The 22,667-nt window shown below is 40.1% G+C and overlaps 1 protein-coding gene across 1 annotated transcript in view; it reads left to right on the forward strand.

The window, feature by feature from the left end:
• The window catches only part of mgat4a (alpha-1,3-mannosyl-glycoprotein 4-beta-N-acetylglucosaminyltransferase A), a 281,788-nt gene extending 262,239 nt beyond the window's left edge, over window positions 1–19,549 (forward strand). The window contains exons 13-15 of the mRNA XM_043692233.2: window positions 307–382; window positions 14,290–14,402; window positions 15,596–19,549. Coding sequence (XP_043548168.2) covers window positions 307–382; window positions 14,290–14,402; window positions 15,596–15,622 — 216 coding nt within the window. The 3' untranslated portion in view covers window positions 15,623–19,549. The remainder of the gene's footprint in view (window positions 1–306; window positions 383–14,289; window positions 14,403–15,595) is intronic.
• The last annotated feature ends 3,118 nt before the right edge of the window (window positions 19,550–22,667 follow it).

Below are 22,667 nucleotides of genomic sequence, written 5' to 3' on the forward strand. Positions count from 1 at the left end.
AAGGAATTTTAAAAAGCACAGTGGAGAAACACAGGCATGCCAGATACTCTAGATGTCTCTAACTTTATTTCTTGTTCTTACAGAAAGCTGTATGTAACACCATTTTCTGCAGTTAAATGGATTTCTTATTAGTTAAAGCTAAGCTTCCATCAACAAGTTTACTTTTAGTTCTTACAAAACAAATCATAGACAATTATGATAATTTTTGATTTGCTGATTTGATTTTTATTTTGTGGTTGCACATTTTTTTTCTGCTGTATTTGGCAAATGTTATTGGATCATTTTACTCATTAATTTTTATTTTAGGATTCAGGGTCTGAGTTCCTTCAGGGGACCAAAGAATCAAGATACAAGCGTACTGAAGATGGATTTTTCAGAATAGGTATGATTTGAAACTTCTTCCAGGTGACCTTTACCATCACAGTGATGACAAGAACAAAATCTAGTTTCTATCCATCCTCTGCACTAAATGCCCTTTATCTTTTCACAAGAGATATTTCAAAAATATCTTGAAAGTGCTGACGCGTGGGGTGTGAACAGCAGATGGTTATCCAGTTTTTTCTATCCACAGAAATCTTAGTTGACACTCTGTAACTGATGTTCCCCACCATAGAATGTAACCTTGAAATTAATTCTCAGCTGATCTCCAGGTGGAGTGAGGGTTTCCTCATAGGTATCCTCTTACAGCTTCTTTAACTTGGTCTGTGACACAATCGATCTTTCCTTCATGTGGCTTGCCCAATAGCAGTGTAGACATAACCCTCTGTTGGTGGGAATGTTAAATTTCATGTGTTAAATACAGTAAAGGGTCCTGATTCCTGCAATTAAAATGTTATTTATTAATTTGGCATGAAGTTCAATTGTTCTCCTATACTATGGGATAAGCATGCAGGTAATAACAAATTGATGACATCTTTACACAAATAAATGAAAATCTTGTATTTAAATCGAGCTTTTCATGACCGTCTGTAAGTTTTAAAAGGGGATTTGTATAATGAGACTTTTTGATTGCATGGGCCATTTTCAAAGGTTCACATTAATCTTTTCAAACAATGCAATTTAAATATTCCCAGTTTGACAGAGAAGTAACCTAAGGTATTGCGAGTTGGTTTAGTTCAGTTGGCCAGATACTGTTTTGCAATTCAGTGATGCCAACGGTGTGGGTTCAGCTCCTAGATTGGCTGATGATACCATGAAGGCCACTTCTAATCACCCTCTCCCTTTGTCTGAGGTATGGTGACCCTCAGATTAAACTAAGACCAGTTGGCTCTCTCTGATAAGAGAGCAACCTTGTAGTCTGGTAGGACCACGACAACTTTACTTTGGGGGTCAGCTCAGGTGGCTAGACAGTTCGCTTCCATTGCAGATTGAATGGCTGAAGTTACCATGAAGGACTGTCCTTTTCAACCTTTCCCCTTATCTGAGCTGTGGTGACCTTCAGGTTAAATACCACCGGCTGTCTCTCTCTCTAACGAGAGAGTAGCCCTATTGTCTGGTAGGACTATGTCGACTTCATCATTACCATTATGTAAGCCTACAATATTGAGTTGACCAACAATATTAGCGTATTTGAATATTAGCAATCAATGTGATACTGTAATCTAATCATTAAATCTGTATAAGTGCCAAGCGAAAAGCACAAAGTTACACTTCCCAATGATACAAGTTTGATATCCCCCTTTTGGCACAGGTGCATTTCATTGCCCCCATATCAGGCCCATTCAGATAGGGACATAAACTCTTCATCATTTGAAATTAAACATAACCATTAGGGACAGCATTAAGCAAAATGGTGTAGCTCAATTACCTGAGGACATAATGAAATTAAGGATACATATCAATTCTTTCAATCAATTTTGAGCGAAGAAACCCTCGTAACATTTGAGAAGTATTTAGATATGCACTTGAGATGCTGACAAGGCTATAGGCCAAATACTGGGAAATGGGATTAGAATAATCAAGGGCCAATGTACTGTTGACGTTTATGACTCTAATTTTAATACAGTGCAAGAACACAGTGAGAAAATAAGGAAAGAGATGCTGGAAGTCAGAACTCAGAACTATTGGTCAGCTTTAACTTTCAATGAAAAGATCCCAGTATGGATCAAGATGCTCTGGTTGCAGTTCAGTTATTTATCATGGCCTCTGGAGTGTTTCCACCATCTACAAGGTACAAGTCAGGAATTTAATGGAATACTCTCCACTTGCCTGGAATAGGCAACTCCAATAACGCTCAAAGCTTAATACCATCCAGCACAAAGCAGTCCACTTGATTAGCACCATGTTCAATAGTCACTCCCTTCAGCATTGACACATAGTGGCCTCTGTGTGTACCATCAACAAGGTGCACTGCAGTATCTCACCACAGTTCCTTAGACCGCACCTTCCAAACCTGCAATTTCTAGAAAGGCAGGGGCAGCAGATACATGGAACACCATCACTTGAAAATTCCCCTCCAAGCCACTCACCATCCTGACTGGAAACATACTTCCATTCTTTCATTGTAACTGGGTCAAAATCCTGGAACTACATCCCAAACAGCATTCCCTAGTTGTGAGTGTCCTTAAATCCCAAGGACTGCAGCAGCCAAGGAGGCAGCCCATCACCTTCTCCAGTTGAAGTAGCGATGGACAAGAAATCCCTTCCCACCACTTGTGTCCCATGAATGAATATGTTTTTCTAAATAAAAAAGGTTGGTCTGGTCATTGCAGTTCTGTTTCTTACCATAATGCTGAAGAATCTAAAGCAATACCTCCTCCCATGTGGGGTGCACTGCTGGTCATTTAGTGACAATTTTACTGAGGGATTAATGTGTTGCTAATATATTTCATCCTCTGCTCCAGGAGATGTAAGTGAACCTGAGTTTTGCAACTTTTAGCTTTAAAATTTGGGTCACTTTAGTATGGATATTTTTAGGGGCTATTTACAAACAACCACACTGCTCGTTTAACAAAGGATTATATTTCTGACCTTGTACATTATCCCTGAAAGGTGGTTAGATTTTAACAATAACTTTAGTTAAGGGAGGGTGTATTAATCCAAAAGGGGCTATAGAACAGGGTTTCAGGCACCTTGTTTCATACATTTGTGCAGAAATTTCTGAAGAGTTGTTCTGGACTCAAAATATTAATTCTTTTTCTCCATCCGTTGCTGCCAGAACCGCTGAGTTTCTCCAGTATTCTATGTATTTGTTTCAGCATCCGTAGTATTTTGCCTTTATTCAAGAAATGATCTGATTGAGGCCAGTGAGGCTCTGGCCAAATCAGTTAGAATTTAGAGTGAAGATTAGAGTGATGCACCATTTTAATCTTGACTCTGATCTCCAGCATCGGCAGTCCTCACTTTCGCCTCTGTTGGAATTTAGCCCAATCTAAAAGTGTCATCATTTCTGCGATATGGAAATTGCCATGTTTTAAAGACTCCACCACAGTACAGTCAGGGATTTCTGTCACTGAGAACTTACGTTTGTCCTAATGAAGAAGGAGGTTTTCCTGTCCATAGGACAAGTGGGAATCCAGACTGAGCCTTGCGTACGTCAGTATTTTTTGAGTGTTCCTCTGTCAGCAATCTGTACTGAATTTCTGGAAAGTGAAACTTCTGTGTTTTTTGTTTGGTACTTAAATCGTTCTGGTGGTTAGATTAATGTACAATGTTTGCTTATATTCAGTGAAGCTTAATATTATTCATCTGTTCTAATCTGATCTATTTCTATTGAAGCAGGAATATCTGAGTGCATATTTTGAATAGTTTGAAAGGATTAATTTGAGCAGCTTAATTTGGTCTCTGCAATTAAATTGTAGTCATCTGAATTATGTAAACTCCCTTTTAGATGTTTATGATTGGACATATCAAAGTGCTTTACAGCCAATGAAGGGTATCATTGAAGTATATTACTGTTATTTAGAAAACAAGGCAGCTCGTAAGTACTGACAAACTCCCAGGAACAGCAATGTGATAATGACCAGATAATTAGGAACAAGAATAGGCCATTCAGCCCCTCAAGCCTGTTCCACCATTCAATACGATTGTGGCTGATCTGTGGCCTAATTCCATACACCCTGCCTTTGACCTATATCCCTTAATACCTTTGCTAACAAAATTTATCTATCTCAGATTTGCAATTAACAGCTGGTCAGCATCAACTGCTTTTTGTGGAAGAGAGTTCCAAGCATCCGCCACGGTAACCTCTCTCCTGCACAATCTGGCCCTAATTCTCAGACAACTCCGCTTAGATCTAGAATCTCCAGCCAGTAGAAATATCTCTCTTGTCTTTTCCTGCTCGTGTCTTGAAAACTTTGATCAGATCAAAGTTTAATCTTCTAAATTCTTGTGAAAACAGGCCTGTTTTGTGCAAGCTTCCCTCATAACTTCTGAAATCTAGGTATCATTACTGAAAACTCATGTTGTACTCCCTCCAAGCCATAAATCCTTCCTAAGGCATGGTGCCCAGCTCTGCTCACAGTACTCTAACCAGGGTTTTGTATAACTGCGGTGTAACGTCTGCATATCAAAACTCCAGTCCTCCAGCATTCCATTAGCTTTCTTAATTATTTTCTGCACCTATTCATGACATTTTAAAGATCTATGTACCTGAACCCTGAAACTATTTTTGGACATCCACTGTATTTAACTTCAGACTATCTTGAAAGTACCCTGACCTATCTTTTTTTTTTGGAGCAAAATGGATCTCCTCACACTTGCTTACATTGAAATCCATCTGCCACAATTTTGTCCATTCAATTAGTCTGTCAATATCCCTTTGTAATTTTATGCTATCTTCTACACTGTCTATAATGCTGATTAATTTTGCATCATCGGCAAATTTGGGTATATGACTTCCTATGCCAGTTTCCAAGTCATTAATAAATAATGTGACTAATTGAGGGCATAATACAGATCCTTATGAGAGACCTCTGGTAAAAGTGGGATGGGATGGGGAAGGAAGAGTCAGTGGATAGGTGGAAATGAAGGGCAGAGAGAGAGGGAGCAGGAAAACAAAATGTAGGCAGACAAGGGGATTGTTGATAGTAAGGCAGAGAATAAGAGAAGCTAGATAGATGATAACAGGAGCTATGAGTAGTTGAAAATGGGTTGGCTGTGCTGAAAGCAACCCATTCCATGACAGGACCTGGGAATTAGGATTAGATAATAAACATGGAAAGAGATGTTCATACTCTAACATTGTTAAACTCGATGTTGAGTCTTGAAGGCTGTAAAGTACCTAAACAGAAAATGAGGTACTGTTCTCCCAGCTTGCTTTGAGCTTCAAATCATTGGCAGCTCAAGGTGATATGTGACAACACTCAACAAGTGATAAACATGTAGCAGGATGACAGATTTCAGATTGGATCCTAAAATCTAACACTGAGAAGCGCTTTGAAAACACCGGTAAACATCCGTAACTAATGCAAAGCTACAATGCTGCTTGTAAAGAGGAGATTCTATTCATGGAGCAAGTTGCCACCCAACAGTAATGAAGTACTCCATCTAGTGGTTTGATTTGTCATTAGTTTTTACACTATAAGCCAAGTTTAAGCCTTAACATCTCAGATATTTCCTCAAAGAATGGTACCTGAGAAAATGTCTATTTTCAAATATATTTGTTGACTGCATTTGAAGAGCATTTTACAGGGATGCTGTGACTTAAGTGGGTCTCAGTATTAGTGGGATGGCAATAAATAGTTACAAACCAGTCTTCCTTCCATTTTACTCTGTCTACATTTCCTGCTGCCTCAGGAAAGCAACCAACATAATTAAAGATCCCTCTTTCTCCCAGGTATACTCTCTTCCACCCTCATCCATCAGGCAGCAGACACAAAAGTTTGAAAAAATGTAGCAACAGATTCAAGAACAGCTTCTTCCCCTTTGTTATCTGACTTATTGACAGATCTCTCATATATTAGAGTTTATTTTTCTCTGCACATTCTCTACAGCTGTAACACTATATTTTGCATTCTGTTCTATTACTCTGATGTACTTACAATTTGTCTGGATAGCACACAGAACAATACTTTTCACTGTATCTTGGTACATATTACAATAATAAATCAAATCAAATAAACAGCTCATTTCAATCACAATTCTTGAATGGGATTTGGATGTGATTCACAATGCCGATGTATGTTATCCATCCTTCCTTGTCCTTGAACTGAGTGGGGCATTTCAGAGGGCAAATAACAGTCAACCACATTGGTTTGGGTCTCGAGTCACAGGTAGGCCTGACCAGGTAAGGAGGACAGATTTCCTTCCCTAGAGGACATCAGTAAACCCCATAGAATGTTTTTCCAATAGTTAACAATCGTCGCCAAGAGACTAGTTTTCAATCACAATTTTTTTAAATTCAAATTTCGCCATCTGCTATGGTGGGTTTCAAACCCATATTCCAGAACATTAGTCTGAATTACTCGACCAGTGCTGACACCACAACCTCCCCTTGGTCATAACTCTTTTAAAGCTTCCATCTTTTTAAAAACAAGTTAAAGTTGTAACATAGAGTCACACAAAATCATAATTGTCCGGCATTGAACAAATTCTTTATCACATGCCAACCATAATCCCAAAATAAACTAGTCCCACTTGCCTGCTCCTGGCCCATGTCCCTCCAAAGTTTTTATTATTAAATTATTTATCTAAGTGTTTTTTAAATGTTGTAACTGTACCTGCAGCCACTACTTCCACAGGAAATTTATTCATATATTAACCACCCTCTGTGTAAAAAAAAAAATTGCCCCTTATGTATTTTTTAATCCTTCTCCTCTCACCCTAAAAGTATGCCCCCTACTTTTGAAATCCCCCATCCTGGAGAAAAGATACCGGTCATTAACCCTATCTATACCTTGCATGATTTTATAAACCTCTAAAAGGTCACACCTCAACCTCCTATGCACCAGTGTGATTTTCTTTCAATGAACTGTGGATGAAGTAAGCTTTCAGGGAAATCAACACTGCAATTATCCAATTTATCCTTAAAGGTGAGAAGCATCTGATTTATCTTTAGTATGTCTTGTCAGTGTTTCTCTGCTGACATCTCAAGTGCCTGTGGAAAGTTGCACGTTGATTTTACAACAGTAACATTCTCTTGAACTTTGTTGTCACAATTTTCAAAATGCACGCAAGGAAAATGTTCACCCAGTTATGGCACTATTCAAAACATTGCTTGAATGCTTTCTGGCATTGTAACTCTAACATCACTTATTCAAACTTAATATTTGCTCCACTTTGCTCCACCAGAAAAAAAACCTACAATCTTTCGAGGCCGTCTTTCCACATGGCTGCAGTGCTCCCTTTAAGAACTACGCTTAGGTTGCTCAATGCCAGACACAGATTCTTGCCACAAAATGGCAATTAAAATCCGAAATATTAAAATTTGCTGTTTTCAGGAAGATCCAAGATGGCAGCATTCCAGTAGGTCTGCCCTGCTGTTCTCTGCACCAGAACCCAGACAAAGCGGTGCACTCACCCTCCCTTTATTACCCATTGTAGGAAAAATTGTTAGTTTTTGACCCCCAGAATTACTGTGTCAGTTTAAGTGATTTGGAAAACTGACTAAAGGGAAGGGACTGTGGTGACAATCCCATGCAGCAACGGACACGCCTGCAGCTATGGCATTGGCCTCGCAATTGGTCCCAAGGATTTACCTGTGGAGCAGGGCCTTGTCTTGGAGTTTGTGAAACTCTGAGAGAAGAGCGATTCAGCGATGGGGGAGACCCGGACCAGGCTGGAACCAGTCTCAGCCATGCTGCAGAAGCATGACCAGGAGATTGAGCATCTCGGGCAGCGCATTGTGGAGATAGAGCAGCGGATTGTGGCCTCCACAACCGTGGTGGAATCCTCAGCGGGTTGGGTCCGGGCCCTGCAGAGGTAGGTACGGGCCTTGGTAGAGCAAGTCAACGATCTCGAAAAACAAGGCCTTCGGAAGAACATCCGCCTGGTCGGGCTGCCGGAACGGGAAGAAGATCAGCTCGTCAGCTTCTTGGAGCAATGGCTCCCACAGTTTTTGAAACTGGAAGTCGGGGCAGGCTGGGTGTGGGTCGAGCGGGCCCACCGGGTCACCATGCACAGGCCCAGGTCGAACCAGTGCCCCCGCCCGGTCTGAGTACGACTCCAGCACTACAGAGATATGCAAATGGTGCTGGAAGCACCAGGGAAGGATCCTCAGGCCCTGATGTACAAAAGATCATGAATTATACTCTTCCAAGACTTTTCTGTGGCTGTGATCTGCAAAAGGAAGGCCTTTGAGGTAAAAAGGCGGCTGAGGGACTTGAATATCCGATACACTGTAAGATTTCCGGCAATATTACATTTCAGCCATGGAAGGACCGTGTTTAATTTTGATTCACCGGAAAAGGCAAAGGACTTCCTGGATACATTAAAATAGACTGGCTGGCTCAATTAATATGAACAATAGTGTTTAGTTTGTTTTCTCTGTAGTCTGCTTGGTTGTCGGGTTTTTTTTAATATGTGGGAGTCCCAATTGTCTTTCCTTTTTCTCTCTCTTTTCCCTTCTCTCACCATTCCCATTATCCTTTGGTTTATTTTTTTGTCATAATTTCCCTTTTGTTTGTCTTTCTTAGTATGGGATGGGTGGGGAGGGTGGTTGGGAGAGGGGGGAGTTTTTTTTTCCCCAGGAGTGCCTAGTGTTAAAGTATGGATGGGACAGGTTGAGTGCCCACTTTTAATTTTCTTGTTATAAGACGCACGTAACTTTTTCTTATTTTGTTTTGTCTGGGGCTGGGGCATGGCTTCAGCTAGAAGGAGCCACGTAGGGGTTAGTGGGTAGTATGAGCGCCCCCTGTGGGCAAGGGGGAAAAGTCTCCTTTCATTTGGGTTATATGTTGGTTTGTTGTAGAAGTAGTTATTAGAAGCTTTGATTTGTAGTTTTGGCAGTTGTATTTTGAAGTTTATGTGAACTGTTTGCAATTCTCACTTGGCACACTGAGTGAGGTTCTTCCTCCCAGGGGGTCAAGGACTATTTTGGAAGGCTGTGGCTAACCATTCGCTTAAATGGTGCACCTGGAATGTTAAGGGAAGTCATTCACCAATTAAGAGAAAAAAGATACTTTCAAGCCTTAAAAAAGAGAGGGTCGATGTGGTCTTGCTGCAAGGAACAACATCTAACCAATAAGGAACATCTGAAGTTGCAACAGGAGGGCTCGGACGGGTGTTTTCCTCATCCTTTAATTCAAAAAGTAGAGGAGTTGCTATACTCATCCAGAATAATCTCCCATTTCAACTGTTAGACCAAACTAAGGATGAATATGAGCGGTTTATGATTCTTAAAGCTCTAATACAGGGAGGGGAGTTTGGGATTTTGACAGTATACTGCCCCCCAGCACATCCCCTCAAATTTTTAACGGATGCACTTTCCAGGTTGATGGCCCTTGGGGCGCGTCATACAATTATAGGGGGAGACTTTAATCGGCTTATTGACCCCGAAGTGGACAGGATGCCTAGGGGCCTTGTGGGTATGTCCTCGCAATCTAGGCAGTTGGTGGACCTGAGTAGGGAGCTAGGGTTGGTGGATGTGTGGAGATGTCTTCACCCTGAAGGTAGGGATTTCACCTTTTTCTCTAATCCACAGAAGTGCTATACTAAGATTGACATGGTTTTTGCCCCATTGACCTTTTTGAATTTGACGCTGTCTTGCAGTATTGGAAACATAACCATTTCTGATCATGTGGCAGTGTACGTGGACATTAAGACCAGTGGTAATGGGACAGACTCGTGGCTTTGGCGCATGGATCCTTTCCTCCTGAAGGATAGCAAGTTTCTAGGGTATTTTTTGCAAGAATTTAAAATTTTTGGACATTAATTCGGGTACGGCCAGTAATCCGTCGGTGCTCTGGGAGACTGCCAAGGCCTCTGCACGGGGATTGATTATTTCTTACTTGGCGACCCGTAAGCGGCAGAGGGGAGAGCAGCAGTGTTTGCTGGATGCTGGCCTGAAGGCAACTGAGAGAGCATACTTTGACAGACTACCTGGAACCAAGTTGCAGCGGATTATAGCCCTCAGGGCTACTTTGAATGCTGCGCTCATCCAGACAGCAAAGAGGGAAATCTCCTTTGCAAAACAGAGGCTATTCGAGTATGGTGATAAACCGGGTAGATATATAGCATACCTTGCCAGAAAGAAGAGTGCGTCCCCCACCAATCCATCACATCCTTTAGACAGAGTGCTGGTACTTTCACTTGCGATTCCAAAAAAATTAATGCAGCTTTTAGGAAGTTCAACTCTGAGCTGTACCAGTCAGAGGACTGTGAAGACAGGTTGGTGAAGATGGAGTCCTTTTTTAAGACCCTGGACCTCCTAGGTGTAACTTCGGAGCAAGTGTCTCTTTTGAATGCCCTCTGACAATCCAAGAGATATAGAGATGGTGAGGCAGCTCCAGAGTAGTAAAGCGCCCGGCCCAGACCGACTCCAAAGTGAGTTTTACAAGGAGTTTATAGACATGCTGGCCGGCCACTGTTGGATATGTACAACTACTCGTACAGTCAGGACTGTCTCCCAACCTCTCTGAGAGAAGCAAATATTTCTCTTATTCTCAAGAAAGGGAAAGCCCCAGAGGATTGTACTTCGTACAGGCCCATATCGTTATTGATGTGGATTTTAAAATTCTGTCGAAAATGCTGGCGTTGAGGTTGGAAAGGGTTTTCAAATTCATTGTAAAGGAGGACCGGACAGGTTTTATTAAAGCTCACAGATCTTCTAATAATATTAGAAGAGTATTGAACATGGTCCAGGTATGCCAGCAAGGGTCGATTCCGGGCTTGGTAGTCTCCCTGGATGCAGAGAAAGTATTTGACTGGGTGGAGCAGCCGTATATCTTTTTTTATGTCCGGGAGCGGTTTGGACTTGGAGGGGTTTTTGCCAGGTAGGTGGCAGTGTTATATAGTGATCCTAAAGCAGCGGTTCTCACTAATGTCATAAGGTTGGACAATTTTAGTATCGGTAGAGGCAGCTGATAAGGGTGCCCCTTTTCACCGCTATTATTTACATTGGTGATTGAGCCATTGGCAGAGGCCATCTGGAGGGATTCCAATATAATTGCCCCGGAGGTAGGATCAGGCAGGCATAAGATCACCCTTTATGCAGATGATACTCTTCCCTTTTTAACTGATCCGATGATATCTATGCCCTGTTTAATACAAGTGATTAATTTATTTGGTTCTTTCTTGGGGGTATAAAATGAATTGTATGAAGTCGGAGGCCATGCCTGTCAGGAGCCTTATTAGAATATCCGATCTTTGGGATGGAACCTGTTTCCCTTTCAGGTGGCCACAGGTGGGTTTCCTGTATTTAGGCATTTTTATCACCCCAGCCTTTGATCAATTATATAAAGCTAATTTTGTACAGTTGCTAGAGAAGATAAGACAGGACCTTCGGCACTGGGAGGATCTTCTGATATCCAGATTGGATAGATTAACACTGTTCAAAATGAATGTTCTTCCTTGTTAATTATATCCCATGAGAATAGTTCCTTTGCTGCCCAGGCAAGCACAACGGAGGATTAACAGTTTGCTTGGATCATTCATCTGGCATCATAGGCAGCCTCTCTTATTAAGCTTGCCAAGTTGCAGCTTCCACAGGGGATGGGAGGTGTGGATTTCCCAGACTTTAAGAAATATCAATTGAGTTTCTTACTATCCTATATGGCTGACTGGGCTTGTCAGGACTCGCGGTCCATTTGGCTGGACTTCGAGGCCTCCCAGGCAAAATGCCCCCTCATCAATTTGTTGTTTATGGACAAGATGAGGGCCATTATGGACCATTGCAGAAATCTGATTGTCCTTAGCACAGTTAAAGCATGGAGAATGATGTGACAATGTGAGGGCAATTTACAAAACAAAAACTTCTCCTTTCACTCCCATAGTAGGAATGTTAGGATCGATGAATTCTGGCTTTAGGGTCTGGGAATCTAGAGGAGTCTCCTGTCTGGGAGATCAATTTGAGGGGGAGGTCATGATGTCTTTCAAGCAGCTGAGCCAGAATTATGAACTATCTAGGAGGGATCTCTTTCATTACTTTCGGATAAAGCCAGATACAGAAAAAGACTACCTTGATGGTTAGTCCCTATAAGTCGGATATGGAGAGGAGAGTGTTTCGGTCCACTGGTGCTCTCTTGGTCAGTACCCACTATCATTTGTTATGAGTTGGTATCTCAAAGGACATTGAGCAGCTGTGTGGAATCTGACTCAAGAATTGGGGGTGGAGATCTCGTCAGAGGCGTGGGAGGATATTTGGGAGAATGTAAGGAAGATTTCGATTTGCAATCGGACGCAGGCTGTGCAGCTGAAGGTACTCATTTGGCACCGGAGCAGCTTGCGAAGTTTAAGACAGGAGCATCCCCAATGTGCCCCAAATATAAAACAGAGGTTTGTACTCTTACTCATTGCTTGTGGTCATGCCACAAGCTTCGTAGGTATTGGGTGCCAAAGCGAGTGTTTTGGAAGGGGTCTTGGGAACTGAGGTCAAGGTGGATCCGGTGTCCCTCCTCTTGGATTTGCCAAATCTCCCCTGTTTGGACATGCATGAGAAGAAACTGTTTGTTTAATATTCTTCCATTCTGTGCAAGGAAGAACATTCTAATGAGCTGGGTGACGAAGAATCCCTCGGCACTCTAGGGATGGTGTAGATTAGTTATGGAGCACATCCCCTGGACTTTCTTGCAAGTATAGTGCACCAGAAAATGGAACTGTTTTATAGAAAATGGCGGCTCTTTCTGAATTCTATAGATGCAGACTTGTTGGCTATATTGATCAGGGCCTTTGTTTAGTTGTGAGGGCTATGTCTGGTGTGCTTGCCTATACAGGTTTGCCTACTGATGCTCCCAGTGATGGGGAGCTTTGGTGGGATTGCACTGAGTGCGGTAACTTAACTTAATGTAATTTAATTTGCCTTGGTTCAACTCTGTTTAATTTAGTTTATTTTTAATTGTTCATTAAATTGTAGTTTGTGTAGGTTTTTCTTTCTCTCTCCTCAGTGGTTTGTGGAGTAGAGTGGTAGTTCGTTTTCTGTTATGATTGTTATAGAATAAGATTGCGATACTGTTTTGTAGAGATTTTATAATTTTGTAAAAAAAATTTAATCTTTTTTTCTCAATAAAAAATTTACAAAAAAATTTGCTTTTTACAGGTGCTATCTTCCTGAGAAAATAACACTCGCCAAGATGGCAGCAACCAAACTGCCTGAATAAACAGGGTGATAAATGATACTTGTGAATTTCAGGCTGTTATTACCCTTTCTATGCCTATTCAATTGACCCTATTATCTTTACAATTGCATTCTTAGCCAGGAAGAGTTGTTGCCCTTCATGTGTATTGTATCAAATCTGTGTTGTTCAAAATTGTTATACATAAGATGACTAGGGAAGATAAAGTTAAAAATCACACAACACCAGGTTATAGTCCAACAGGTTTAATTGGAATCTGGATTAGTGGTGCTGGAAGAGCACAGCAGTTCAGGCAGCATCCGAGGAGCAGTAATGGAAGCACGCTAGCTTTCGGAGTGACGCTCCTTCATCAGGTGATTTTTAACTTTGTACACCCCAGTCCGACACCGGCATCTCCAAATCATGACTACTAGGGAAGATAAGTAACTTTCCCAGGAGGAAAATTGTCTCCCTCTGCTTTGGCTCAAAATGCCATTTCTGCTGTTTTTGTTTGGGCAGCATATCTTGCTATTCGGTTAACATAGTCAGAGTAGAGTGTAAGAGTCCTGATTATTGAAGATAGTATTGTAAAAGTTGAGTATTTGCATCAATTGTTCCATCAACATAAACCATCCAGAATGAGAAGTCATCGTCGTAGGATAAGGGCTAGAAGATTTAAAACCAAGATGAGGAGAAATTACCTCTCTCAAATGGTCATGAATCTGTGGAAGTTGCTACCCCAGAGTGCGGTGGATGCTGGGACATTAAAAAAAATCTATCTCCTCCTTAAGTGTACTTAATGAGTACCAGGTTGAAGGGTTATGGGAAGTGGGCAGGAAAAGGGAGTTATGGCCGGGACGAGGTCAGCTATGATCGTATAAAATGGCGGAGGAGGCTCATGGGACTGAATTGCCTACTCCTGCTCCTAGTTCTTCTGTTCTAATGTTCTAAGGTATGTTTGTGCCTCAGCTGCATTTTCATTAGCGATGAATAACATTGCCAAACTTTCTGAGGCTTCTACTTTTTTTTGTATCCCTCTTCTCATTAATTTGGTATATCATTTGTGGCCACATTTCACTTAGGCAGTGGCCTCAACACAAAAAAAAACTCATACGTTCTTCTCTTTCTTCCTTGTGCATAGGCATATTTGCAAATGGAGTAGCTGAAGGTGCTATTGACCAGCGACTGAATCCCATCACTGCCATTAGGTTGTCAGTTTTACAAGATTCCACTGTGTGGGCTCTTCTTGATGAGGTGAGATGTCCCACAGCACATTCCGTGTTGCTATTCAATTGTGTGATGCCATGAACAAACTATTTCTTTGGAAGCTGGTTTGAGGGTCATGTGGAGTGTCGTTCTTTCAAGTCTAAAACAGGCATGCACAAAAACCTGTGCAATTATAGGAAGCCTTTCATAACCCCAAAGCACTTTGCAATCAGCAAGGTAGTCCTTGTAATCCATTCACTGGTGTGATGTAGAGAAGGCAGCAGCCAATTTTCACACAGCACGGTAGCCAAGAGATGATAGGCAGATCTTAGCTTTTTTGACATTGATGTTTGAGGGAGCAATACAGAACAGCGCACCATGAATAACATCTTTCATATAATGCCATGTGATTTTTACACCACCTGAAAGCATATGAGTTTATGGGCTTTAGTTTGTTGTCTCACCTGAAATCATTGACCAATTTCAAGACTTGTTTTGCGACAGTTCTGCTTTAATTAGGAAATAGAATGTCTCAGTAATCAATAATGAGCCAGTCATCATTAAGTTACCCTGTTTATTACATAGAAATCTGGGCCAGCCTGGAGGAGAGAACACCAGCAATGACAGTGCAATCAGGATCGTCCATATTTCTAATGGGGGCAGCAAACCCCGTGACCTCACCAAATAGAGCATCACTAATGTCAGATATTGTGGACCTCGAATATCTCAGGCTAAACAATCTGCAGAAGTGCAAATGGAAGGAAAATATAGAGCATTTTCTAAACAGATCATAAATTTAATAAATATTTTGTTTAGACTACTTTCATTGCAACATCCTGCCTTTATTTCACACTTTTTAGTTTGTGAAAACATCACAGGAGTGTTTCAGATAATATTTGGCACCACCTTACATTTGACAATTGACCAAAAGTTTGATCAAGGAGGTAGGTTTTCAGGAGTGACTCATTGGAGCAGAGAGAGTGATAAACATATAGAGAAATTTAAGGCGACCATTACAGATTAAGATTAAGCCACCTGAATGCCCAGCTGTCAATGCTATTGTAATGCAAAACAGGGAGTACAGAGATCTGTGGGTCTTGTGGCTCGGTGAATTTACTCTAAATTAAAGTGTCACTGAATGCTTCAAAGAAAAATTGTAACAGTTTGTCATGGTGGTCATTGTCTCTATGACCCATGAGAACTTTTTGTACTGCTTATAATATATCTTTTTCCCATTCCAGATCCAGCTTAAAAAAGCTGCCAATTAATCAGTATTTAAACAAGATTGAGAATGGATCTATTTTATACAACAAAAAGTCCCACAGAAGTTTAATAGCTTCGTAGATACTCTTTAATAATGAAATGTTGGTACTGATCACAGAATTCATGGATATATCGCCTCATCGTCTGATCGCCGTGGATGTTTATTGTTCCCGGACACTACCTCCTGTGAAATCTACTGTAATTTTCTATGTAACAATCCTAATTTTGAAGAATTATCAGCTGGAACTTCTTGGTAATCAGAAGCTAATAGACTGGTCTACTTATCATGAGTTTAGCTGAGTTATAAATGTATTTTTTGTTACCCATTTTATCAGTAAAATTTACCTAAATGCCAAGTAAAGATAAACAAATAAGTAAGACTACTTCTATATAAAGAGGTTAAATGTGTTACAATGTTTGAACATACATTGTGCATCAGGGACAGATACTGTACAAACAGGCGGGAAAGGATAGGTCAGGCTGATGGGACAAGGAAACCTTTAATTTATTGTAAATATGCATAGCATAGATGTGTATCATGTTTTAAGGCATTCCAGGCAGATATAGTTTTTTGATCATAAATACTATATTTAATTTCTAAACAATTATGTTAACTTCTGAAGAAATGTTTTAATTTTTATGAAGGAGAGAAATTGCCTTTTCAAAGCCTTGACTTGTGAATGTTGAAATTTGCCATGTCCTTGAGACGCAGATGTATCTCATTGTGTTCCAGCAGCATTGAGGCGTGTAAAGACATATGTGCCTTAAGTGTCATGTTGCTACAGCTGGTTAGTATTGGCAATATTGAGCTGATAGCAGGCAACAATTCTTCTTTACGTTTTAACAAGTTATTTACGTATAAAGAGGCCAAGAAAAAGTGGAAATCTTGCTTATTGGAAAATATTCTTAATGATCTCAACATCATTTTCAGGAAAGTAATGTATTATTAATATAGTGCTTATACATTACTCCCATATGGCAAAAAAGTAACTTTAAGGTATCAGGTAGGCTCTTTCATAGTAGCTTTGTATCATCACTTAGGAGAAAGTGAGGACTGCAGATGCTGGAGATCAGAGCTGAAAATCTGTTGCTAGAAAAGCGCCGGATACTCATTCCTGAAGAAGGGCTCATGCCCGAAACGTCGATTCTCCTGCTCCTTGGATACTGCGCTTTTCCAGCAACACATTTTCATCTTACCATCACTTAGGCAGGCAAATGGGTTCCATTCTTGATTTCATTCGCATGTCAATTCATATGCAAATTGGAGCACAGTGCAGGACAAAATAAAACAACCAGTCATATGTAAGAGGAAACTGCCTTGTCAGATCTTTAAAATGTCACCCCTGTATGGAATTGTGTTCCTAAGTGTGAGCATTCACAAGTTGGATGTTCGTAAATCAGAGCTCCCTGTAGTTTGAGTGACATTGCAAAGTTTTTCTTGTAACTTGGATAATTTTCCTCAGCATACATATACATTTAAAGATTTTATTTCTGGAAACATGAGTTGGATGCATTGGATACAGAGTTTACTTGCTGTGTTTTTTTTCAACTGTATGGATTCTGCAAATGCTGGCTGTTGGGGCCACTTTGTCCAAAATATTTACCTAACTGTATAACCGGTGATAATTCTTTCCAGTTTTCTACTGGAAAGCTTTATTTTTAGCAGATATAGACAGGCAATGTGCATTAAATTAGATGTTTATGATCATGTGCAATGATCCATTAAATTGGTGGTGTTTTAACACCATTTGAAATGTGACTAGGAAAAGGGTTTCTCTGTTGGAGGATGGCATAAATATTATAAACTCTGCTTGGATATGCCAAAGTTTGCATTAATAGGTGCAACATGGAATGTAGTGACTCAGATAGTAAGTGTAGATTCATGTTTTCAGTGATTCCATTTATTTAAAAAATCTATTTAAATTGGAAGATCTTAGTATTTTAAAGTCTTGAAGAAATAATTATTGAAAAGATCATGATAGACTTCAGTTGTCTCCCAACTACATCAAGGTAATTTATAGATATTGGGAAAGGGTTGGATAGAGAGGGAATACAAAAACAGGTCAACAGTGTTGGGGGATAAAATGTTTGCTTCATAAAGAAATTACCAACAAAGTTGAGCAAGTTGAAGTGAAAGTTTTTGTTCCAATTACTAACAATGCACAATTCATAGTCATAAGATGAGCTGCCTACATATTAAGGATCTGCAATCTAAAAACAGGAAATGCAGGCCAGTCAATACCTACAAAGTGAAAAGACACAATAATAATTTGGACATTGATCCTTTATCAGACCCTTTATTGTCAAGGGTCTCTAATAACAGATGCATTCATTTTATGAAGTAATTATTTAATAAGTAAACAATTGCACAGCAAAAACTGACAAAAATATATATTTTTAAATTATTTAAAACATGAAGCCAATACAAGATCAAACCATTTGATTTCTGTTTCAATTCTTCTGATAAAACTATTTTCATCAGAAAAACAGGATAAATGATGAATGTTAAGTAAATGTCAGAGTGGATAGATCTGAATTTAAATTGTGAGATTCCTTGTGGGTCTTCATTGATTCTTAATTTACATTCAGAAAAGTTCAATCTAATCTTCCAAAATATCTGAAGCTGAGGATCTATTTATGGCACCTCTAACCCATCCTTCATCTTGTGTACGTTGTATTTGTATGATTTCCACAGTTGTTTATTGTGTGTGCTGGCTGTGTGTGTGCTACGTTATAACATACAAAAAAGTTACAAACGTGTGCGGTCGTTGCTTTTCCTTCTTGCAATTTCTTCTTGAAAAGTCAAAAGAATCACGTAAGGATACGAGAAAACAATACTTCAGGGATTTTCCATTAAGGTTTAAGATTAGAGTGGTGCTGAAAAAGCACAGCAGGTCAGGCAGCATCTGAGGAGCAGGAAAATCTTTTACCATTAAGGTTTAAGACTGATCCATATTTTATTAAATCTGTGGGGGTTAGGGGGAACATCAGAATTAATTAATTAGATGAGAAACAGTTTGGTTTGTCTTGTGGATGGATGATGCTTTACATTTATTCATATACATTCTATTTGTACTTCTGCTACTGCTTGAAGCTGTACTATAGATCCATGTTAATTGCTCACAAATTTTAATTAAATTCTGCAACATAGAATGAAATACAGTATAGTACTGTTGTTTGAAGGGTTGGGTCCTGATTTTTAATCACTGCATTTAAAATGGGAAAAATAAAGTTGAAATGTTGATTATGTGAAGTGATTTACTGCTAAATCCCTACTTGCACGGTGATTTGTTTTTTAAAATTTTGGTGAACCACATGTACAGATGAGCTCATGCCTAGTAAATAGGAACACAAAGAGGGCTTATCTGTAACAATTTTTTAAATAATAAATTATAGATTCATTGTGATTCAGGTTTTAAGGAATCCCTTTTACATAATATGCCACAGATCATTTGCTTCTTGAAATATGATGCTTTTGCTTATTTTTATGGATATGTTTATGCTTTTGTTTGTAAGAATGCTCCAGTGCACCTGCTTCTTTTAATGTCAATGTGCCTTTCATCAATGGTCTACATTATTTTCATAAATGTGCCATAATTTTGCAATGAACACAATTGTAATAAAATTGAACTTGTCATACGTTGAATTGTAATTATGTATAGAATGTTCTGTATAACTGGCTTCTTTAACTTCGATCCATTGTGTAATAAATTGCTACAGTTTTGGACGTTAATTTTGGCATTGAATTAGCCACTTATTTGTAGTGTTCTTTGCAATATGTGGGTACAATAATATATTGGTTTATAATCACTGGATTTGACCTAATGATCTCAAGACATGAGTTCAAATACCACCACAAAAAGTAAATTCAAATGTAAATTGTTAATTTTTATAAGTCTGTAATTAAAACAAAAACTAGTAATACTGACCAAGTAATTGCCTGTTTCTTGTGAGAGCCCACATGTTTCACCAATGCTACTAAGAAATGGAAATTTGCCTTCTGTCCTCTCTCTAGCCTTGTATGTGACTCCAGATCCACAGCAACATCTTGAATCACAATTATTATGGAGCAGAAGGAGGCTATTTGGTCTGTCATGTCTGCACCATCTCTCATCCAGCTCTATTATCTAGTGTCAATTTCTTGCTTTTTCTCCATGTCCCTGCTCATCACTGTCCAAATAATCAGCCAATGCCGCCTTGAATGCCTCAATTGAACCTGCCTCCGCCATATTTCCAGACTCTAATTTCAGACTCTAATGACTTGATGAGGAAATAGGTTTTTTTTTATTGCCATCACCATTGTTTCATTTGAACATCATTTTAATTGCCTTGTCAAAAGATCTAGAATGTCATTCAGTTTTAGCAAACCACTTCAAAAGTCAATAAGAATAAAACTGGGTGAACTTCCCAGTCCAGTAGACACATCAGAATCCTCCTTACTAACATCTAGAGACTTGGTCAAAAATTGAGTTATCCTACCGACTAGCCAAGTATCACGATGACGTTTTCATATTCACAGAATCAGACCTTTCAGCCAATTTTTGATAGTTCTCTTACATTCTCTTGGTCCTGTTCACAGGCAGGTAAGATTACCTACAGATGGTGGAACAGTGGTATACAGTTATGAGGGAATAGCCCCGGGTATCATAAAAACATAGAGAATAGGAACAGGAGCAGACCATTTGGCCCTTAGAACCTAGTCCGCCATTCAAATTGATCGTGACTAATCATCCAGCTCAATATCCAGTTCCCACTTTTGTTCCATATGCTTTGATCCCCTTGGCCCTAAGAAAGGACATTAGTGACAGTGAAATTACTGGAATTAATTCTGAGGGATAAGATTAATCATCACTTGAAAAGGCAGGGATAGTCAGCACAGAGTCATTAGTGGGAGACTCTGACTAATTGAACTGAGTTTTTTGAAAATGGGACTAAATATACTGATGAGATTACTGCAGTTTACATGGATTCAATGGACACCAGCAGGGCCTTTTGTTTGAGACAAAAAACTGCAGATGCTGGAATCCAAAATAGGCAAGAGGCTGAGGAATGTCATGTGTCAGCAAGGCCTTATACAAGGTCCCACACGGAGGGCTGGTCCAAAAGGTAAGATCCTATGGCATCTAAGGCAATTTGGCAAACTGGTTCCAAAATTGGCTTGCAAATGGGAAGCATAGTGTGGTGATGAGGGTTGTTTTTGTGATTAGAAGCCTGTGACCAGAAGTGTACCATAGGAATCAGTGCTGGAACCTTGTTGTTTATTATGTACATTAATGACTTGGATGTGAATGTAGAAGGTATAATTAGCAAGTTTGCAAATGACATAAAAATTGGTGGTATTGATAATGAGGATGGTCTCGGGCTACAGTCTGATATTGATCAGGTGATAAATTGGGCAAAGCATTGGCAGGTGGAATTTAGTCCTAATAATTTTGGGCGGCACGGTGGCACAGTGGTTAGCACTGCTGCCTCACAGCGCCAGAGACCCGGGTTCAATTCCCGCCTCAGGCGACTGACTGTGTGGAGTTTGCACATTCTCCCCGTGTCTGCGTGGGTTTCCTCCGGGTGCTCCGGTTTCCTCCCACAGTCCAAAGATGTGCAGGGTCAGGTGAATTGGCCATGCTAAATTGTCCGTAGTGTTAGGTAACGGGTAAATGTAGGGGTATGGGTGGGTTTCGCTTTGGCGGGTCGGTGTGGACTTGTTGGGCCAAAGGGCCTGTTTCCACACTGTAATCTAATCTAATCTAATCTAATCTAATCTAATAATGTGTGATGATGCATTTTGGGAGGTCTCATAGGGAAGGATATATGCCAAATGGTAGGTCCTTTGGGAGTACTGAGGACCATAGTGTAGAAGTCCACAGATCCCTGAAGGTGTCCACAGAGGTAGAGAGAAGGTAAAAAGGATGCTTGCCTTCATTAGCTGGGACATAGAAAAAAGCAAGTCTAGTTACAACTTTATAAAACATTAGTTAGGCCACAGATGGAATACTGTGTGCAATTCTGGTCGCCACCACTTATTGGAAGGATGTGATTGCACTGGAGAGAGTGCAGAGGAGATTCACCAGGACGTTAGCTGGGATGAAACATCTTGATCATGGAGGAGAGACTGGATAGGCTGGGTTTGTTTACTTTGGAGTAGAAAAGGCTGAAAGAGGATCTGGTTGAGGTATACACGGTTATGAGAAGCATTGACAAAGTAGCTTAGGGGAATTATTTCCTCAGGGCAGACATGTCTAAAACCAGCAGGCATGCATTTAAGGTGAGGAGTAAGTGATTTAGAGGAAATCTGAGAGAATTTTCTTTTGCACCCAGGAAGTTGCAGAAATATAGAATATGGATGAGTTCTTAAAATGCCAAGGCATAGCAAGCTATGAACTGAGTGCAGGTAAATGGGATTAATGTAGTTTAGTATTTGTTGGTCAGTATAAACATGGTTGGTTGAACGGCCTGTTTCTACACCTTATGACTCTATGACTCTCAGATCTATATTTATCTCCTTCTTGAAAACATTCAATGTTTTAGCTCCACAGGCTCACCATGGTCTGGGTGAAGACATATTTCCTCATTTCACCCTTAAATGGTCTGCTCCTTGCACTATGACCCATAGTTCTGACTGTCCAGTCATTGGATACATCCTTCCTGCAATTACCCTGCCTAGTCCTGCTGGAATTTTATAGGTTTCTGTGAGATCCCCCTTCATTCTTCCAAATACCAGTCAATAAAGTCCTTACCATTCCAGCCTCTCTTCATATGTCAGTCTTGTCAATCCAGGAATCAGCCTGGAGAACCATCACTGAACTCTTTACACAGCCAGAACATCGTTCCCCAGGCAAGGAAACAAAAACTGGTCAAGATACTCCACGTGGAACTTCATCAAGGCCCTATACAATTGAGCAAGACATCAACAGAAGTTGCTGGAAAAGCAAAACATCCTTACTCTTGTACTCAAATCCTCTGGCTTTGAAAGCCAACATGCTTTGTACAATTTGCCTTCCACATCTGCTATATTCACACGCTAACTTGTAGTGACTGATGTTCAAGGACATC

Source organism: Chiloscyllium plagiosum, unplaced genomic scaffold, assembly GCF_037043375.1.
Source record: "Chiloscyllium plagiosum isolate Xiang-an unplaced genomic scaffold, Cpla_swu_hap1 HiC_scaffold_6, whole genome shotgun sequence".
NCBI classification, from domain to species: domain Eukaryota; kingdom Metazoa; phylum Chordata; class Chondrichthyes; order Orectolobiformes; family Hemiscylliidae; genus Chiloscyllium; species Chiloscyllium plagiosum.